We start from the raw sequence: 14,898 nt of genomic DNA on the forward strand, positions 1-14,898 counted from the left end.
TCCCTATCAGAGATAATACTAGAAGGTACTCCATGTAACCTGACAATCTCTCTAATGTACAATTCTGCTAATTTCTCCAAGCTAAAGGTCATGTTAATTGGCAAGAAATGCGCACTCTTGGTTAGCCTATCAACTATGACCCATACGGCATCATGATTTTTAACTGTTCTAGGTAGATGGGACACAAAGTCCATAGTCACATGGTCCCACTTCCACTCTGGAATTTCCATTGTCTGCAACTCTCCTGGAGGGCTCTGGTGCTCTGCCTTTGCCTTCTGGTAAGTCAAACAAGCTTTAACAAATTCAGCTATCTCTCGCTTCATACCTGGCCACCAAAACATCTGCTTTAAATCTTGATACATCTTGGTAACACCAGGATGAATGTTGAGATTACCCTTATGTCCTTCTTCTAGAATTGCTTTCTTTAATGCAGTATCTCTAGGGACACAAACTCGACCTTGGCATTTGAGGATACCATCAGCACCTTTACTAAAACCCTTTGCTTTATCTGTCCCTAAGAGAAATACAATCCGACATAACATCGGATCCCACAGTTGTTTGTCTTTAATTTCCTGTAAGAAATTATTAGTCACCACAATTCGGCTACAACTAATCTTTTCAGGTGATAAGTCTACGTGTATGTTCAGGTCTTGGAATTGTTCTACCAAAAGAGTTTCACTAATTCTTAAGGAGAATGCCTGAATCACATTCCTACTTAATGCATCGGCCACTACGTTAGCCTTTCCTGGATGGTATTGGAGCTGAAAATCATAATCCTTAAAGAATTCCACCCAACGTCTCTGCCTCATATTTAACTCTCGCTGATCGAATAAATATTTCAGGCTCTTGTGATCACTATACACATCAAACTGAGCTCCATAAAGATAGTGCCGCCACACCTTCAGAGCAAAGACTACAGCAGCTAACTCAAGGTCGTGAATCGGGTAATTTCGCTCATGAGTTCGCAATTGGCGAGATGCATAAGCTACTACTCTTTTATCCTGCATTAACACACATCCCAATCCTTGATGGGAAGCATCACAGTACACCTCAAACGATCGACTAGTATCAGGGAGAATCAACACTGGAGAGGAAGTTAGTCTCTGCTTCAACTCATTAAAGCTTTGTTCACATTCCTCAGTCCATACAAAGGGTTGATCACGGCGAGTTAACCGTGTTAATGGTGCAGCTATCTTCGCAAATCCCTCTATAAATCTCCGGTAGTAGCCTGCTAGGCCCACAAAACTACGAATCTCTGTGGCTGTCTTAGGCCTTTCCCACTGCAACACCGCTTCAACTTTGGAAGGATCAACTGCAATTCCTTTAGCTGAAATAACATGACCGAGGAACTTTACTTCCTCTAGCCAAAACTCATACTTAGACAATTTAGCATACAATTGTTTTTCCCTTAAAATACTAAGTACGGTCCTCAAATGCTCTGCATGTTCCTCTGACGAACTAGAATAAATCAAAATATCGTCAATAAAGACTACCACAAATCGATCCAGGAAAGGTCTAAAGATCCGATTCATGTAGTCCATAAACACAGCTGGAGCATTTGTGACTCCAAAAGGCATCACTATATACTCATAGTGGCCATATCTAGTGCGGAAAGCAGTCTTAGGAATATCTTCATCCTTCACTCGGATCTGATGGTACCCAGACTTCAAATCAATCTTAGAGAATACCTTAGCACCTCTCAGCTGGTCCATCAAATCATCGATTCGCGGCAACGGGTACTTATTCTTAATTGTCAACTTATTTAACTTGCGATAATCAACACATAATCTAGAACTGCCGTCCTTCTTTTTCACTAAGAGAACTGGTGCTCCCCAAGGTGATACACTCGGCCTAATCATCTGTTTCCGCATTAGATCCTCAATCTGCTCCTTAAGCTCCATCAACTCTTTCGGCGCCATTCTGTAAGGTGCTACAGACACTGGCTCAGCTCCAGGAATCAAATCTATAGAAAACTCCACCTCTCTACGTGGAGGTATTCCAGGAATATCCTCTGGAAAAATCTCAGGGAACTCTCGTACTACTGGTATTGACTGAAGGCTTTGCTCCACTTCTGCATTCATAACTCCCAACAAAACAAAACAAGATACTCCCTCACCTAAGGATGTTTCTACCTGTCCAGTAGAAATTAATTCCACACAGCCTTGTTGCTCAGGAAAGATTAAACACCTCCGGCCACAATCAATTAGCACACGATTGGCAGTTAGCCAATCCATACCCAGGATTACATCTAACCTTGACATTGGGATACAAATAAGGTTTACTTTGTACTTTCGTCCCTCAATTACTATGGGGCACCTAACACAAACCGTTGAAGTCTTAATCGAACTTAAAAGTAGGTGTCGATACTACCAATTCACATCCTAGATCACTCAATGGTAACCCTAAGTTTCTCACACAAATGTCCACAATAAAAGAGTGCGTGGCTCCAGAATCAAACAATACAGAAAGAGAAGTACCTGCCACTACCGCTGTCCCCTGAACGAGATCTGTCGCCTGGGCTGCCTCTGATGCAGAAGTAGTGAATACACGTCCCTCTGCTCTCGATCTAATTCTCGTCGGAGTTCTAGTCGCTTTAGGTCTCACAGCATGTAAGGCGCTAGCAGAAGACGAAACTGCCCCACTAGGAGTAGGACAGTCCCTAGCAAGATGCCCTGGCTGCTGGCATGAGAAGCAAACTCTGACATCAGTTTGTGGGCACTGGCTCAGGTAGTGTGGCCCACCACATCTGAAACATTTGACAATCTGCGGCACTGAGGCTCTAGGGGTGGAAGAAGTTGCTCCCCTAGGCTGAAATGTAGAAGTAGCAGTCCCTATTAGCACCGGGGCTGATGCTGCCGATCCTCTCGACTGAGATGGTCGAGATTGTTGTTGGCGTAGCGACCGACTGTAGGGGCCTTTCTTAGCACCCTTACTTCCATTACCATAGCTACTAGCAGCTCTACTAGATGGAGCCTTCCCAACTCCACCAACATCCTCTGCATTAAGACTCTCTATAATGGTGGCTTGATCCACCAAGTCAGCAAATTCTGTGATCCTAAGTGGGATTAAAATCCTCTTTATGTCAGTTCTCAACCCGTCTGAAAACCTTTGACATCTCCACTCCTCCGAGGTCGGGTGAGAATAAAATCTGTAAAGCCGCTCAAACTGTATTGCATACTCATAGACTGATGAGTTTCCTTGCACCAAGTTTAGAAATTCCCGCTCTTTGGCAGCACGAACATGGGAAGGGAAAAACTTTCCCAGAAAACTACTTCTAAATACAGCCCAAGTGATGACTTCACCTCGGGCCTCCAGCATAGCACGAGCTCCGTGCCACCACATCTCTGCATCCCTTGTCAGCATATAAGTAGCATATAACACCTTCCTCTCCTCGGCGCAACCCATAGTTAGGAAGATCTTCTCAATCTCCCTGATCCAGAGTTCAGCAGCATCTGGTCCATCCACTCCCGTGAATTGAGGAGGATCATTCTTCCTGAACTCTGACAAACCATGGTATTCAGGAGGAGGTGCAGCTGAGGCAGAAGCTGCTGCTGCTTGTGCTGCAACAGCGGCTTGGTTTGCAGCTTGCTGCTGCTGAATCATATCTAGACTTTGCCTAACAGTGGCTGCCATAGCCTCCATGGCGTGAGCCATTTGGTTCATATCAGCAGGAGGAGGAGGGTTTGTAGCAGATCTCCTTGGTCTAGCCATCCTAATATATAGACTAGCTTAGATTACTAGCGTTTAACACATTCAGCAATACCACCACATAGCTATATTCACAGATTCAGCTTATAGTGATATATTCATATTTAGTATATCATAACAATTTAATCAGTTTAGCACTGAGGATAACATTATATCAGCATTCACACAGCATAGCAAACACACTTATCTCAACAATCATTTATAGCTTAGCTTAACAACTTTTTATTCATGCAGCATGAATCGCCTATAGCTCACCCCAGTATCATATACCAAGATTTCCAACATCTGTTGTGTCTGAGAACCGAGGTGATCAAGCTCGTTCCCTCACAACCTGATGATTAGAAATTATGATATATGATTCACAGCTAAAATTCACATGTCTAATATGCACAACTGACGTCTAACAACCTCACCCCGTAGGTTTACCTAGACCATGCTCTGATACCACTAAAATGTCACGACCCCTTTTATAAGGAACCGAGAACATTGTTTCTACATCACAAACTTATTTGAAATAAAGTATAGAAAATATAATTATGAAATTCTCTTCTCATTCAAAATAAAACAGAGTTTCTTACAACAAATATCCAACAGAACAACATAATATTACATTTAGTTCATAATATTCAAAAGTACCCAAAATTATACTACGTAGCTCCCCCTACACGAGGTCTCAAAATATAGGAAAAAGGACTTTGATGCAATATTACTCGACCCCAGCTTCAATCATTTCTTCACTGGCCCCTCAGCCTGTGAAGTAGATGCAACACCTGCTACATCTGCTCACGTACCATCGTACGATCATCGTAGTACACACGCACACAACGACATAGAAAGAAATGCAAGGGTGAGCTTACCAAACTTAAAATAAAATCATATATATAGAGCAAAATATTTCTCACAGCAATAATCCCATGCATTTCCAGCCCATCTAATGCACAGCATGAAAACGGTTTCCAACTGGTTTCACAGCCTAAGTAATCCAGAAGGAACCGAGCCGGTCAGGGAGCGACCCATTCCGGTATCTGGATCCAGACAGCACAGCACAGCAGCTCAACATGAACTTACCGTTACACGTCTACCCACCTAAACATGTAACTCGGCTCTATAATGATGCAAAACATATATCTCAGCATGATGCACACCGCTAAAATTATTTTAACAGCTCAGCTAAGGCAAGTTTAAGATAGATCAGCCAAAATCTCAGCATTTTAAATCAATTAACAGCAGTTACAGCTTAGAAAATAGCTTTTATTCAATAGATCTAACAAAATCATATCAAAACATCTTAAAATAGCATATTAAACAGTTCAAAACGTAGTTCATAGGTTAAAGTAAACTCCCCTTACCTCAGAACGACGATTCACACTAGATCTACTGAATATTACTTGTTTTATAGCAAGATTCACCGAAGATTTGGCTTTAGAACGGAGTTTCTCCTAAGAATACCATGAACTTCTATGAGAAAGAGAAGAAGAAGATAAACGAACGGTAAATCTAGCTTCAAACTTAAAGAAACTTACTTCAAATCCTTCAGAATAGACGTATGATCTCAGATCTGGCGAGAAATCTAAGTTTATGAAGGTTTAGTGTGAGAGAAATGGTGGTTTTTGGCCTTAGAACCTTTGAGAACCTTGGATAGGGGTGAAGAAATGAAAATTTCGTGTGAAGCCCCCTTTTTATAGAAATTTTTTGAAATTTACTGTTCACCGCCGGAATTTACTGTTCACACCGGAAACACTGTTCAGAGCACTATTCATGCCGAAAAATACTATACACGCACTGTACGCGTATGTGACGTTAGCCATGATGTCACTGATGACGTCAGCAGTCACTGTACATACGCGATTTTCACTGTTCATACGCGGTTTGCACTGTTCATACACGGTTTGCACGCGGTTTGCACTGTTCATAGGCGGTTTTACTGTTCATCCGACACTGTTCATACGGTACTGTTCACCTTTTTTTTTTTAAAAAAAAAAATAATTTCAAACTCCATCTAAATCTATTCCAATACCAAATAATCCTTCAATTAACATTGAACAAGTATAAAATATTATAGATTACTCAATAATAAATCTCTAGCCTGACATGAGTCATGACGTTGATGGACGCCGTTATGGACATATGACCACAAATTTGTCAGAAGCTGTTAACAAGGTATTGAAGGGAGCAAGAAACTTACCTATAACTGCTCTGGTTAAATGCACTTATGGACGAATGGTTGAATATTTTGTGAAGCGTGGAGAGGACACAATGAATGACTTGAACCATGGTAAGAGGTTTTGTTCAAAACTAATGCTAAAAATGCAGAAAAATCAAGAGGAAGCATCTTCGCATCAAGTGAGACGATATGATATAGCAAGAACAACATTTGAGGTTGAAGAGGCCTTTAATCCTATTACGCAAAGGGGTGGTAACAAATGGAATGTTGTTCTGTGTAGAAGATACTGTGAATGTGGGAGATTTCAGGCATATCGATTTCCATGCTCACATGTGATTGCTGCTTGTGCATCGGTAAGTATTGACTTTTGACAATATGTTGATGATGTTTACTCTGTGCAAAATGTTGTCCATGCATATTCATCACAATGGTTCCCTTTGGAAATGATGGTAATATTCTTACACGCAATGAGTGGAAGTTAGTGCCTGATGAGACAAGAATCAGAGGTAAAGGAAGACCAAAATCATCTCGAATTAGGAATGAAATGGATTGGGTTGAGTCACAAAGTAGAACCCGATGTAGTAATTGTCATCAAATTGGTCACAATGTACGTCAATGTACTTCTATATCACCTAATCAGTAGTATTGATGAGTTTATGTATGAGACAGCACGTCATTTGTTAACTATCAACATGTGGGTTTGTAGTTTATATTCAAATGCATTGATGTACTTTTTGTAATTATATTCAAGTGCACTTATGTACTTGTAGTTTATATCACCTTATTTCTCTTAACATGTAACATGAATCACATACCTGAAAGTTAATCGTACGATTTATAACATGAGTAAATTTTAATCGATCGATGATTAAAATGAATAAAAAGTACCATATGTCATAAAACATCTAGTAAAGGTACACAAAATATGTATAATTAGTTTATACAAAAACTCAAGCTCTATCCTCGTGTGGCTGGTTGGGCTGATGTGGGGTCAATATGCACTCCCTAGGTCGATCTCTGGCTCCACGATGTGGGTTACGACGAACCTCTGCAGGTGGAACATCTACCGTTGCTTCGAAGTCAGCATTCAAATCTATTCCCTGACTATATGAGGTATCATATGATGTCCCAGTAACAATATCTACTGCTGGTGCTGGTGGTGTCAAAATAGGAACATCATATGGAGGTGGCGTGAAGAATGGTGATGGACATGGGATATAACACTCTGTGGTCAGGAATGGTGATTGAGGAGTCTGTGGCGGATGCTGGGTAGCCTGAGATGAGTGAAAATATGTAGGTGCATTATAGGGCTGTGTGTGGAAAGGAAACTGTGAGGGAACATAGAATACTCCATCAGGACGCTCAGGTATCGGTGGAAGAGACCATTCTGTCGCATGTACCTCTGTGCGTCTACGCTGTAATCCCCTGCCTTCCTTACGGTTCCTCGATTGACCGACATCTACAACTGGATCCTCAGTATTGCCACTCTGCATTGGAGGATCAGATGAAGAAATAGGTTCCATAATGTGGTTCAAATCATTCTTCAAAACTAGCATAGATTGACACAAGTCTCGCATCTCATCAAAAGTGAATGAATCATGGCCATCTGTCATCAAGTAGTGGGCTCTCTCAAGTCCATCACCCTATACCACCATATATCATATATGTATGTTAACAATGTCATTACAAATACACATAAGTAAATGTAAAATATGTAATTTACACTTACAAGTAATGATGAGACAGCTGCGTCTCTTGTCATCCAACGTCTAGTGTGAGCTCTATACCACCGCATATAGTCAGAGTTAAAACTTAGCTGCGCAATGTGGGGGTCATTGGTCATGACCCACTCTCTCCTTCTCTCCCAAATGTCCAAAACATCTCTCAGCTTCTCTTGCCAATTCTCTGTTGCCTTCCCACGCAGAGTCAAGTCATGTAGTGCATCTGGCTGATAAGGAGCACGGGGTATATGTTGAACCATACCAAATTGTCGCATTACCCGATCTGGTTGGTGCCACTCACACACCTGAAAACATATCAGAGGCACAACAGCCCTCCACAAATTCATCCCCTCACGACATATAGTTGATAACGAATTAATCAAATCAATAGAATATGGTTGCCAAATTATCTACACACAATATACATCATATTCAGGTTTGTTTTCATAATGATAACTAAATTAAAATATGACTATAACATATGTCTAAAATGTTAATCCAAGTTTACCTCTTCACCACTAAGCATGTCAAATTTATATCTATAATAAGATATGTCTTTCCTCCCTTTCCTATTCCTTTGATTGGCCAACCACCTGCACAAAGATACAGATATTTGTTAACACATAAGGTATGTTAAACATATTAACGAAATAAATATTTAATATTACCTAGTAGCATATGGAAGATGGAGTCGTGTGTGAAGCGGGTTTCCAAGACCTAGAAATGGAAACCTATCCCATGCCCACATCACAAGTAATGCAGCTAATCCACCCAAACCATGTCGATCCATGTTGGTGGTCATACACAGCTCTCTATACAAATATCCCAATACTGCAGACCCCCAACTATATTCACCAGTGACAGCAAAATCCTGAAGTAAAGGTAAGTACCTCACTGAGACTCTACTGCTGGAGTGATCACTCAACATAAAACCCCCAATCAACCGCAACATATAAGCCCTAGCAAATCTGGTGATCTGTAAAGGATTCTGTGCATGCATCGCCACATGGGTAAAATGTTGGTCTAGCCAACTCGTCTTCAAGAAGCTACCAACAAAATCTGCACGTGATGGTCTAATCCCTAGGCTCTCCTCAACAATATCAGCATAATTAACTCCAATAGGTGCTATCACAGGTCTTCCATCAATTCGTAAACCTAACAACACAGATACATCCTGCAAAATGATCGTACACTCGCCTGAAGGCAAGTGAAAAGTGTGTGTCTCTGGCCTCCATCTCTCTACTAATGCAGTGATCAACGGGAGGTCTAATGGGAACTGACATACGTGAGCAATCCCAGTAAATCCTGCAAGCTCTAAATGTGGAAGAATCTCCTCTGGAACACCATCCAAACCAGCTGGAATAAATTGACTCTTCCTAACCTTCAAAATAGGATGATCCCGACCATCCCAAATATGTTCAGACACATTAATATTCTGTAAGCGCAATAATGAAGGATCATCTGGTCCAGGATGAATAACCCTATTCTGTCCTGAAGATGAAGCCATCTACACAAAATATAAAATATATCATGGTCAAAATTTTAAACTTTAATATAAATTATACAAAATAATTTCATATCATGCATCAAGTATAATACCCCAAACTGTTCTTTCTTTATCACATAATTTAAATACAAAAACTATTTATAACATTTTAATCATTGTAATACAAATAAAATTATTCATAACCTTTAAGTTGTCTTTTTAATCATTGTAATATAAATAAAATCAAAAACAATTATTCATAACATTTTATTCATTTTAATCATTGTAAATCAAATACAATAAAACTGTTCATTACTACATTTGAATATTTTATGAATTTTTTTCCTAGATTTAACATGTCTTTTTAAACTTAGTACATCAAAAGAAATTAATATATTAATTAAAAACTATAAACATTCAAAATTTTGTAGTACTTCCCATGATAGATCTTATATCATACAATAACAAGATTAATTAATAAATTGTTTGTTTTAAATTATTTTTTGTTCATCATTTATTAAATTATATAATTATCAGTAATTAACTTAAACTAATTACAATCATTCTAAAAATTTATATTCTACATTCAAATTTTTTTCTTTCTAAATTAAATTATATAATTATAAATAATTTATTTCAACTAATTTATATATCTCTGTTTCTTTATATTAGATAACTAATTTTCTTATCAGTGTTGTTAATTTTAATACTTTCAATTTTTAATATAATTTTTTTTAATTATCTAATTTTGTTCTTTAATTATAAATAAATATATCTATTTACGTATTTTAATCATAATTAATTTAAATAAAGAATTTATGTTATAAGTTTTATACACTGTTTTCTAATTATCATTTCTTATATAATTAATCAACCAATTTGATATAATTATTTTCTAATTTTCTATTCTAAATTTTATTTAACTATTTAATATTTTTTTTAATTTTTTAAATTATTTTTAAGTTGTCTTTTAATTTACACCTCAATTTAGTAGAATAATTCTAAATGCAGCTTAATTTTTAATATAAACATCACTATAAAAATTTAATTTTACAAATTTTGTTTATTTTTAAATTTCTATAAAATTACCAAAATTATTTTTATTATATTTTTAATCTAAATATTACTATCAGATTTTTTCTACAAGGTAAAAATGTAATAAATTTAGTTCTCATATTTCTATTATTAATATCAATTTTAAAATTAAAATTTATCTCATTAATCAATTTATTTTTCTTTTTTCCTAAATTTTTAATCAAAATTTTACGTTTTTCTATTTAAAAAAAATATACAAAATTTTTTCCATACCTCAGTTGCAGATTTCAGGCGCCGGAGATGGCGGTTTCCGGCGAGTAAGAGTTCCCTGGAATAGCGGCAAGTTTCCTGCACTATGGTCTCTCTCCGACGACCTCCTCTTCCCCTTTAACACTGACTGTGTAGCAGATTTAAGTTCTCCCAACCTCCTCCAAATTTTAATTCAAAAATATCTTCACTCACTGCAAATGAAGGGAATGTGAATACGATTCTGCAACGGATGAAGATTCTCACTCAAAAATCAAGCTAAAACAACTAGAAATTTGCTACACACGGAGCTGTGAACGGAAAAAATGGAGGTTTGCAATCGCAGAAGGGGGAGAAGGGAAGGCCTCCACTGACACGTGGCCCAATCAATAAGTTTCGTCGCTGACTAAGACGAAATCCACTATTCGTCCTGATCAGAGACGAAATATGTTAATTGGCCCACGTGTCTGGAGGCGGGAATCTTTAATTCAAAATTTTTCCCGTTTTCGTCTTATTCTTATACGAATTCATGTTACACGTGTCCAAATTTGCAGCATTTTGTCCCTTTTCTAGGCGATTTCAATAAATAAATAATAAAAATTTAATTTCACCCACTTTATATACGAATTCAGAGCTGACGTGACCAAAAAAGACCCCAAACAGGGAATAAGTTTTATTTTTGTTTTAATTTGATAATTATTTTTTAAAAATGTCTTATTTTGATCATTAAGCCCCGCGTATGTCGTTCATAAATAGAAAGTCATTTTTTTTAATTAATCAATATATACAAAGTGGGCCAAACAAGAAACAGAAGATGATCAACGGCATTTCATTTTTAAAAAAAATTAACGGCTTGAAAGCCGAAGTCCACCATTCAAAATAAGTGATATTTTGTTGACCGAAAATAAATTGAGATTTGCTATGTAACATGCTGAAACAGTACTATGTCAGAAAAGGCCTGAATCACAAAACCAGGTCCTTTGTCAATCAAGCATTTCCTCGACAAGTGACATGATTACGCCAAGTCACGCTGAACTCGCTAAGGAGCAAAACTAAAGCCTGAAGAACTCACTGAAACAATTCTTTTTGGTTTTGTTGAGACACCAAATGCAATTGTGCAGAGCCTACAGACAAAAACAGATACCATATTTTACACATTTGACTTGTATAGCCCTAGCAGCAAATGTTATCTGTAAACACGAGAAACAATTATTAAATTAAAATATACATGTGCCAAAATAGATAAAAACAGATAAGCAAAGTAAAGGAGTGGAACATACACGAGAAGCAACACATGGGAAAAACAGAATTATTAAAGAAATTACCAGCAAAACCACCTCCATTCTCTCGTTTGAAATAATATCCCTGCATCCTTTTCCATGCGAACTTTTGTAATACCAAACCCAAATCCTTTCCATGCCAACCCTTTATAATACCAAACCCCCGCATCCTCCACCTAATTCCACGGGAATATTCCACACAGTAGCAATTGGCACATCAAATGGTGAGACCATATAACCCTTGTAAAATCTGGCAGAAAAAATGCTTTCTATCAAACTCGGAGTTCAAAGTCACCAAACAATTAAGAGAAACACCAAGTTTCACATCAAACGCAATACACGAGTTATCATATTTGCTCGATAGTTATGCTACAGCAATCATTTACTTACATGCGCAAGAGAAAATCATGAAATAACCGGAATCCATCCAAAAACTCAAGCTCTTACACAAATATTTCTGAATCCGATGGTTTCAAGAACATAGTGATATTAACTAATCGACAACTGCATAACAGAGATGTTGGAACAAAAATCTATGTATGAAAAGTCGAAAACATTCCTCATTAAAATGGATTTCATTCACCACTGTGGTAAACAGTAAACATCTCAATTTTTTTAAAGAAAAATATTAACTTAAGGAAAGTAGCAAGTTTTTAGACTTTTATAACTTTAATGTAATAAATGTACTTATATCAATCAAATTTATTTATTTTTTATGCTTAAAATCAATTTTAAGAACTGAGATTAATAAAACACTTTTAATGGAAAAATAAATTAGTTAAGTGCAGGGACGATAAAGAATCCTGTTGTTAGCAGAAGAACTAAATAGAAACAACCAACAAAATATAGAAAAAAACCCATTTCATGAAATTAACTAAAAGTAGCATCAGTACATAGCGATCATTAGTTCTCCTCACAATTCACAGGTTCTTTACATGCTAATCAGAAGAAGACTTGGATATACACTTTAATCCCTTGTACATAAATGAACCTGCAAACTTAGGGATCTCCCTTATCTATTTCTGAAAGACCTACCTAACCAAACCCATCCCCAGAAGGAAAAGAAGGAAGGAAACTTAGGTCCTACGGTCTTTGTTATGTCCATGAGATATGACTAAGAAGAACAAAACCACTAGTCCTCCCTGATCTTCCATATTATCAAACCATACAAATTTTAAAAAGAAGACGAAATAAAAGTAAACTACTAACCTACAAGCCTACAAATACCAACATTTATGCATTAAAAAGTTGAAGAATGTGTTCCATTCTAGCCTCTCCTCTGAAACCCTATTCAGATGAACAACTTAAACTAACGTGCGACAGACATATCATCGTCCCTGGCAGTCTCTGAGCTTGTCCCAACTACCTGATCCTTGCATTCATCCTTCTCGGTTAAGACTAGGACATTTGTATTTTCATTTGTTCCTCCTTGAGTCTTTGATACTTGATCCCGGCATTCATCCTTCTCTGTTAAGACTAGGTCATTTGTATTTTCATTTGTTGCTCCTTGAGTTTTTGATTCATCGTTTCTGTCCAGCATTTCAAAATCACCACTCTCTTTTTTATCCATAACATCATTTTCTTTAGCAAAAAATTCATCTGGCAAATACTGCTGTGTCGCCCCTGCATCCTTCTGCACATCCTTCTCCTTGACTTCACTAAACAAAAAGTCACCTTCCATTTTGTTACCTCTGATCTCATCCTTCTTTGCAGTCGCCTCATTCGGAGCAGACCCTTCCATGAAAACATCATCTACACCTTCAGCCTCCGACACTCTCTCATTGTCTAGCTTAGTATTAGCCTCAATATTTCCATTCCTATCACTTTCCATCATTGACTCAACCATCTCCGAATTGTTCTCCACTCCCATAGCAGGAACATCTGATCCCCCGTCGCTTTCATTATCGGACCCATTCTCCACCACTTCCTCGTTGACATCTTCCACAACCTGGTTCTGCCTCTCAAGAAACAGTAACCTTCTTCGCAGATCGCCCAACTCTCTCTCCATTAGAAAAAGGCGCTCCTTCAACGTCAAATTCTCTTCCTCCAACTGTGCAATATGGGAATCCTGATCATCGACCCTATTCTCTAAGACATTATTATAGTCAACTCCATAATTCGGGTATATCATCTCAAACCGACTCAAATCATGATCCAGCCTCCTCTCTACCTCCACGTGTTCCTCCACATCACTCTCACTTGACCCACCGTCCTCTTCATCCTCGTCATCGTGAACATCAGCTTCATGCCCTGGTGATCGAAGCCTGATCAGACCCTTCATTGACCCATATCCATCAACACCCCACTCTTCCTTTGCCATATCCCCTAACACCTCCCTCGATGGGGAGAGTATAGGTGTAGGAAGCACTGCCGGGGTCACAGGGCAAGGCGACACAAGCGATGCTATACCACCAGACTTCTTGGCACGAATAATAAACGATGTCGTATTCCTAGGGGCATAAGGAGCAAATCTAGTATTAAACTTCTTCTTAGGATAGAACTTACGTGCCTTTAAACGATTTTGCGATTGCAACTCGTGCAGAGTAGGGGGCTGGTAACCGATACTGCCGTTTGGAATACTAAGAGGGATAGAATTGGGTTTTTCCATTCTTCTAGGGTCCTTGCGCTTGTCAGTGACCTTCTTCCCCTTCCAGTTGCTTCGTACCGGCTTGGATGAAGGGTAATTCAGTTTCATAGGGTTCTGAAATTTCATGTTGGGATCAAGCGGAGGCTGTTGAGACCAAACCTTATATCCCCGATTCATCATCGGAGGCTGAGTCTGGTTCATCATAATCTGAGATGTCTTCATCTGAGGCTGGGGTTGCTGATTCATTACCTGATTGTGTGTGAGCATCTGAGGCTGCTTAATTACCTGAGGCTGGCTCATCATTTGCACCTGATTCATCATCTGAGGCTGGCTCATCTGGTTCAAATTCATCATCATCTGCGATTGATCGTTCATCGTAACGCCTAACGGTTAGGATTATACCCTTGCAATTTCAAACAGAATCGTTAAGGTTAAAATAATATCGCCGATCACAAGAATCGGCACCGAACAAGAAATCGAAACCCTAAATTCCCTTTCTCTCAAATTCGGAACCGAGAAGATTAGGGTTTGATCTTGAAAGAATCGACCTAAGGCTGAAATCAAATTCTTCTTTCGAGATTTTCACAAATCTCTGAAACCCCTGATTCTGATTTCTTGATTTTCTTTTCTCGAAATTTTCTGATTATCGGTGAATATTTTGCTTGTGTGAG

General features: G+C 38.2%; 2 protein-coding genes across 6 annotated transcripts; both read right to left on the reverse strand.

Annotated features, from left to right (window-relative positions):
• Positions 1-1,429: 1,429 nt before the first annotated feature.
• On the reverse strand, positions 1,430-3,711 carry LOC113871944. Its single transcript, XM_027509036.1, has 2 exons — positions 2,478-3,711; positions 1,430-1,458 (listed from the first exon to the last, which is right to left on the reverse strand). The coding sequence occupies exons 1-2, from the start codon at positions 3,709-3,711 to the stop codon at positions 1,430-1,432; spliced, it is 1,263 nt and encodes a 420-aa protein (XP_027364837.1).
• A 2,923-nt stretch (positions 3,712-6,634) lies between these two features.
• LOC113872478 (serine/threonine-protein phosphatase 7 long form homolog) lies at positions 6,635-14,891 on the reverse strand. 5 transcript variants are annotated; one of them, XM_027510064.1, is made up of 8 exons: positions 12,850-14,891; positions 11,686-11,890; positions 11,433-11,550; positions 10,388-10,575; positions 8,262-9,100; positions 8,102-8,186; positions 7,602-7,898; positions 6,635-7,515 (listed from the first exon to the last, which is right to left on the reverse strand). In XM_027510064.1, exon 1 carries the CDS (start codon positions 14,600-14,602, stop codon positions 12,950-12,952), a length of 1,653 nt encoding a protein of 550 aa, XP_027365865.1. In that variant the 5' UTR covers positions 14,603-14,891; the 3' UTR covers positions 6,635-7,515; positions 7,602-7,898; positions 8,102-8,186; positions 8,262-9,100; positions 10,388-10,575; positions 11,433-11,550; positions 11,686-11,890; positions 12,850-12,949. The 5 variants fall into 5 exon arrangements, with proteins under 5 accessions (XP_027365865.1, XP_027365863.1, XP_027365866.1 ...); XM_027510062.1 differs by having other exon boundaries at positions 12,850-13,050; XM_027510065.1 differs by lacking the exons at positions 6,635-7,515; positions 7,602-7,898; positions 8,102-8,186; positions 8,262-9,100; positions 10,388-10,575 and having other exon boundaries at positions 11,180-11,550; positions 11,641-11,890.
• Positions 14,892-14,898: the final 7 nt, after the last annotated feature.

Source organism: Abrus precatorius, unplaced genomic scaffold, assembly GCF_003935025.1.
Source record: "Abrus precatorius isolate BTA unplaced genomic scaffold, Abrus_2018 Scaffold7, whole genome shotgun sequence".
Classification (NCBI taxonomy): Eukaryota; Viridiplantae; Streptophyta; class Magnoliopsida; order Fabales; family Fabaceae; genus Abrus; species Abrus precatorius.

Excerpts from the sequence above, each read along its gene's own strand:
- LOC113871944 (XM_027509036.1), bottom strand. The coding sequence starts at position 3,711 with ATGGCTAGACCAAGGAGATCTGCTACAAACCCTCCTCCTCCTGCTGAT. Across the intron at positions 1,459-2,477 it reads GGGGACAGCGGTAGTGGCAG|TTCGTCAGAGGAACATGCAG; the intron begins GTACTTCTCTTT and ends GATTTATTCTAG.
- LOC113872478 (XM_027510062.1), bottom strand. The coding sequence starts at position 9,100 with ATGGCTTCATCTTCAGGACAGAATAGGGTTATTCATCCTGGACCAGAT. Across the intron at positions 7,899-8,101 it reads ACATGCTTAGTGGTGAAGAG|GTGTGTGAGTGGCACCAACC; the intron begins GTAAACTTGGAT and ends ATATGTTTTCAG. Across the intron at positions 7,516-7,601 it reads CAGCTGTCTCATCATTACTT|GGTGATGGACTTGAGAGAGC; the intron begins GTAAGTGTAAAT and ends ATGGTGGTATAG.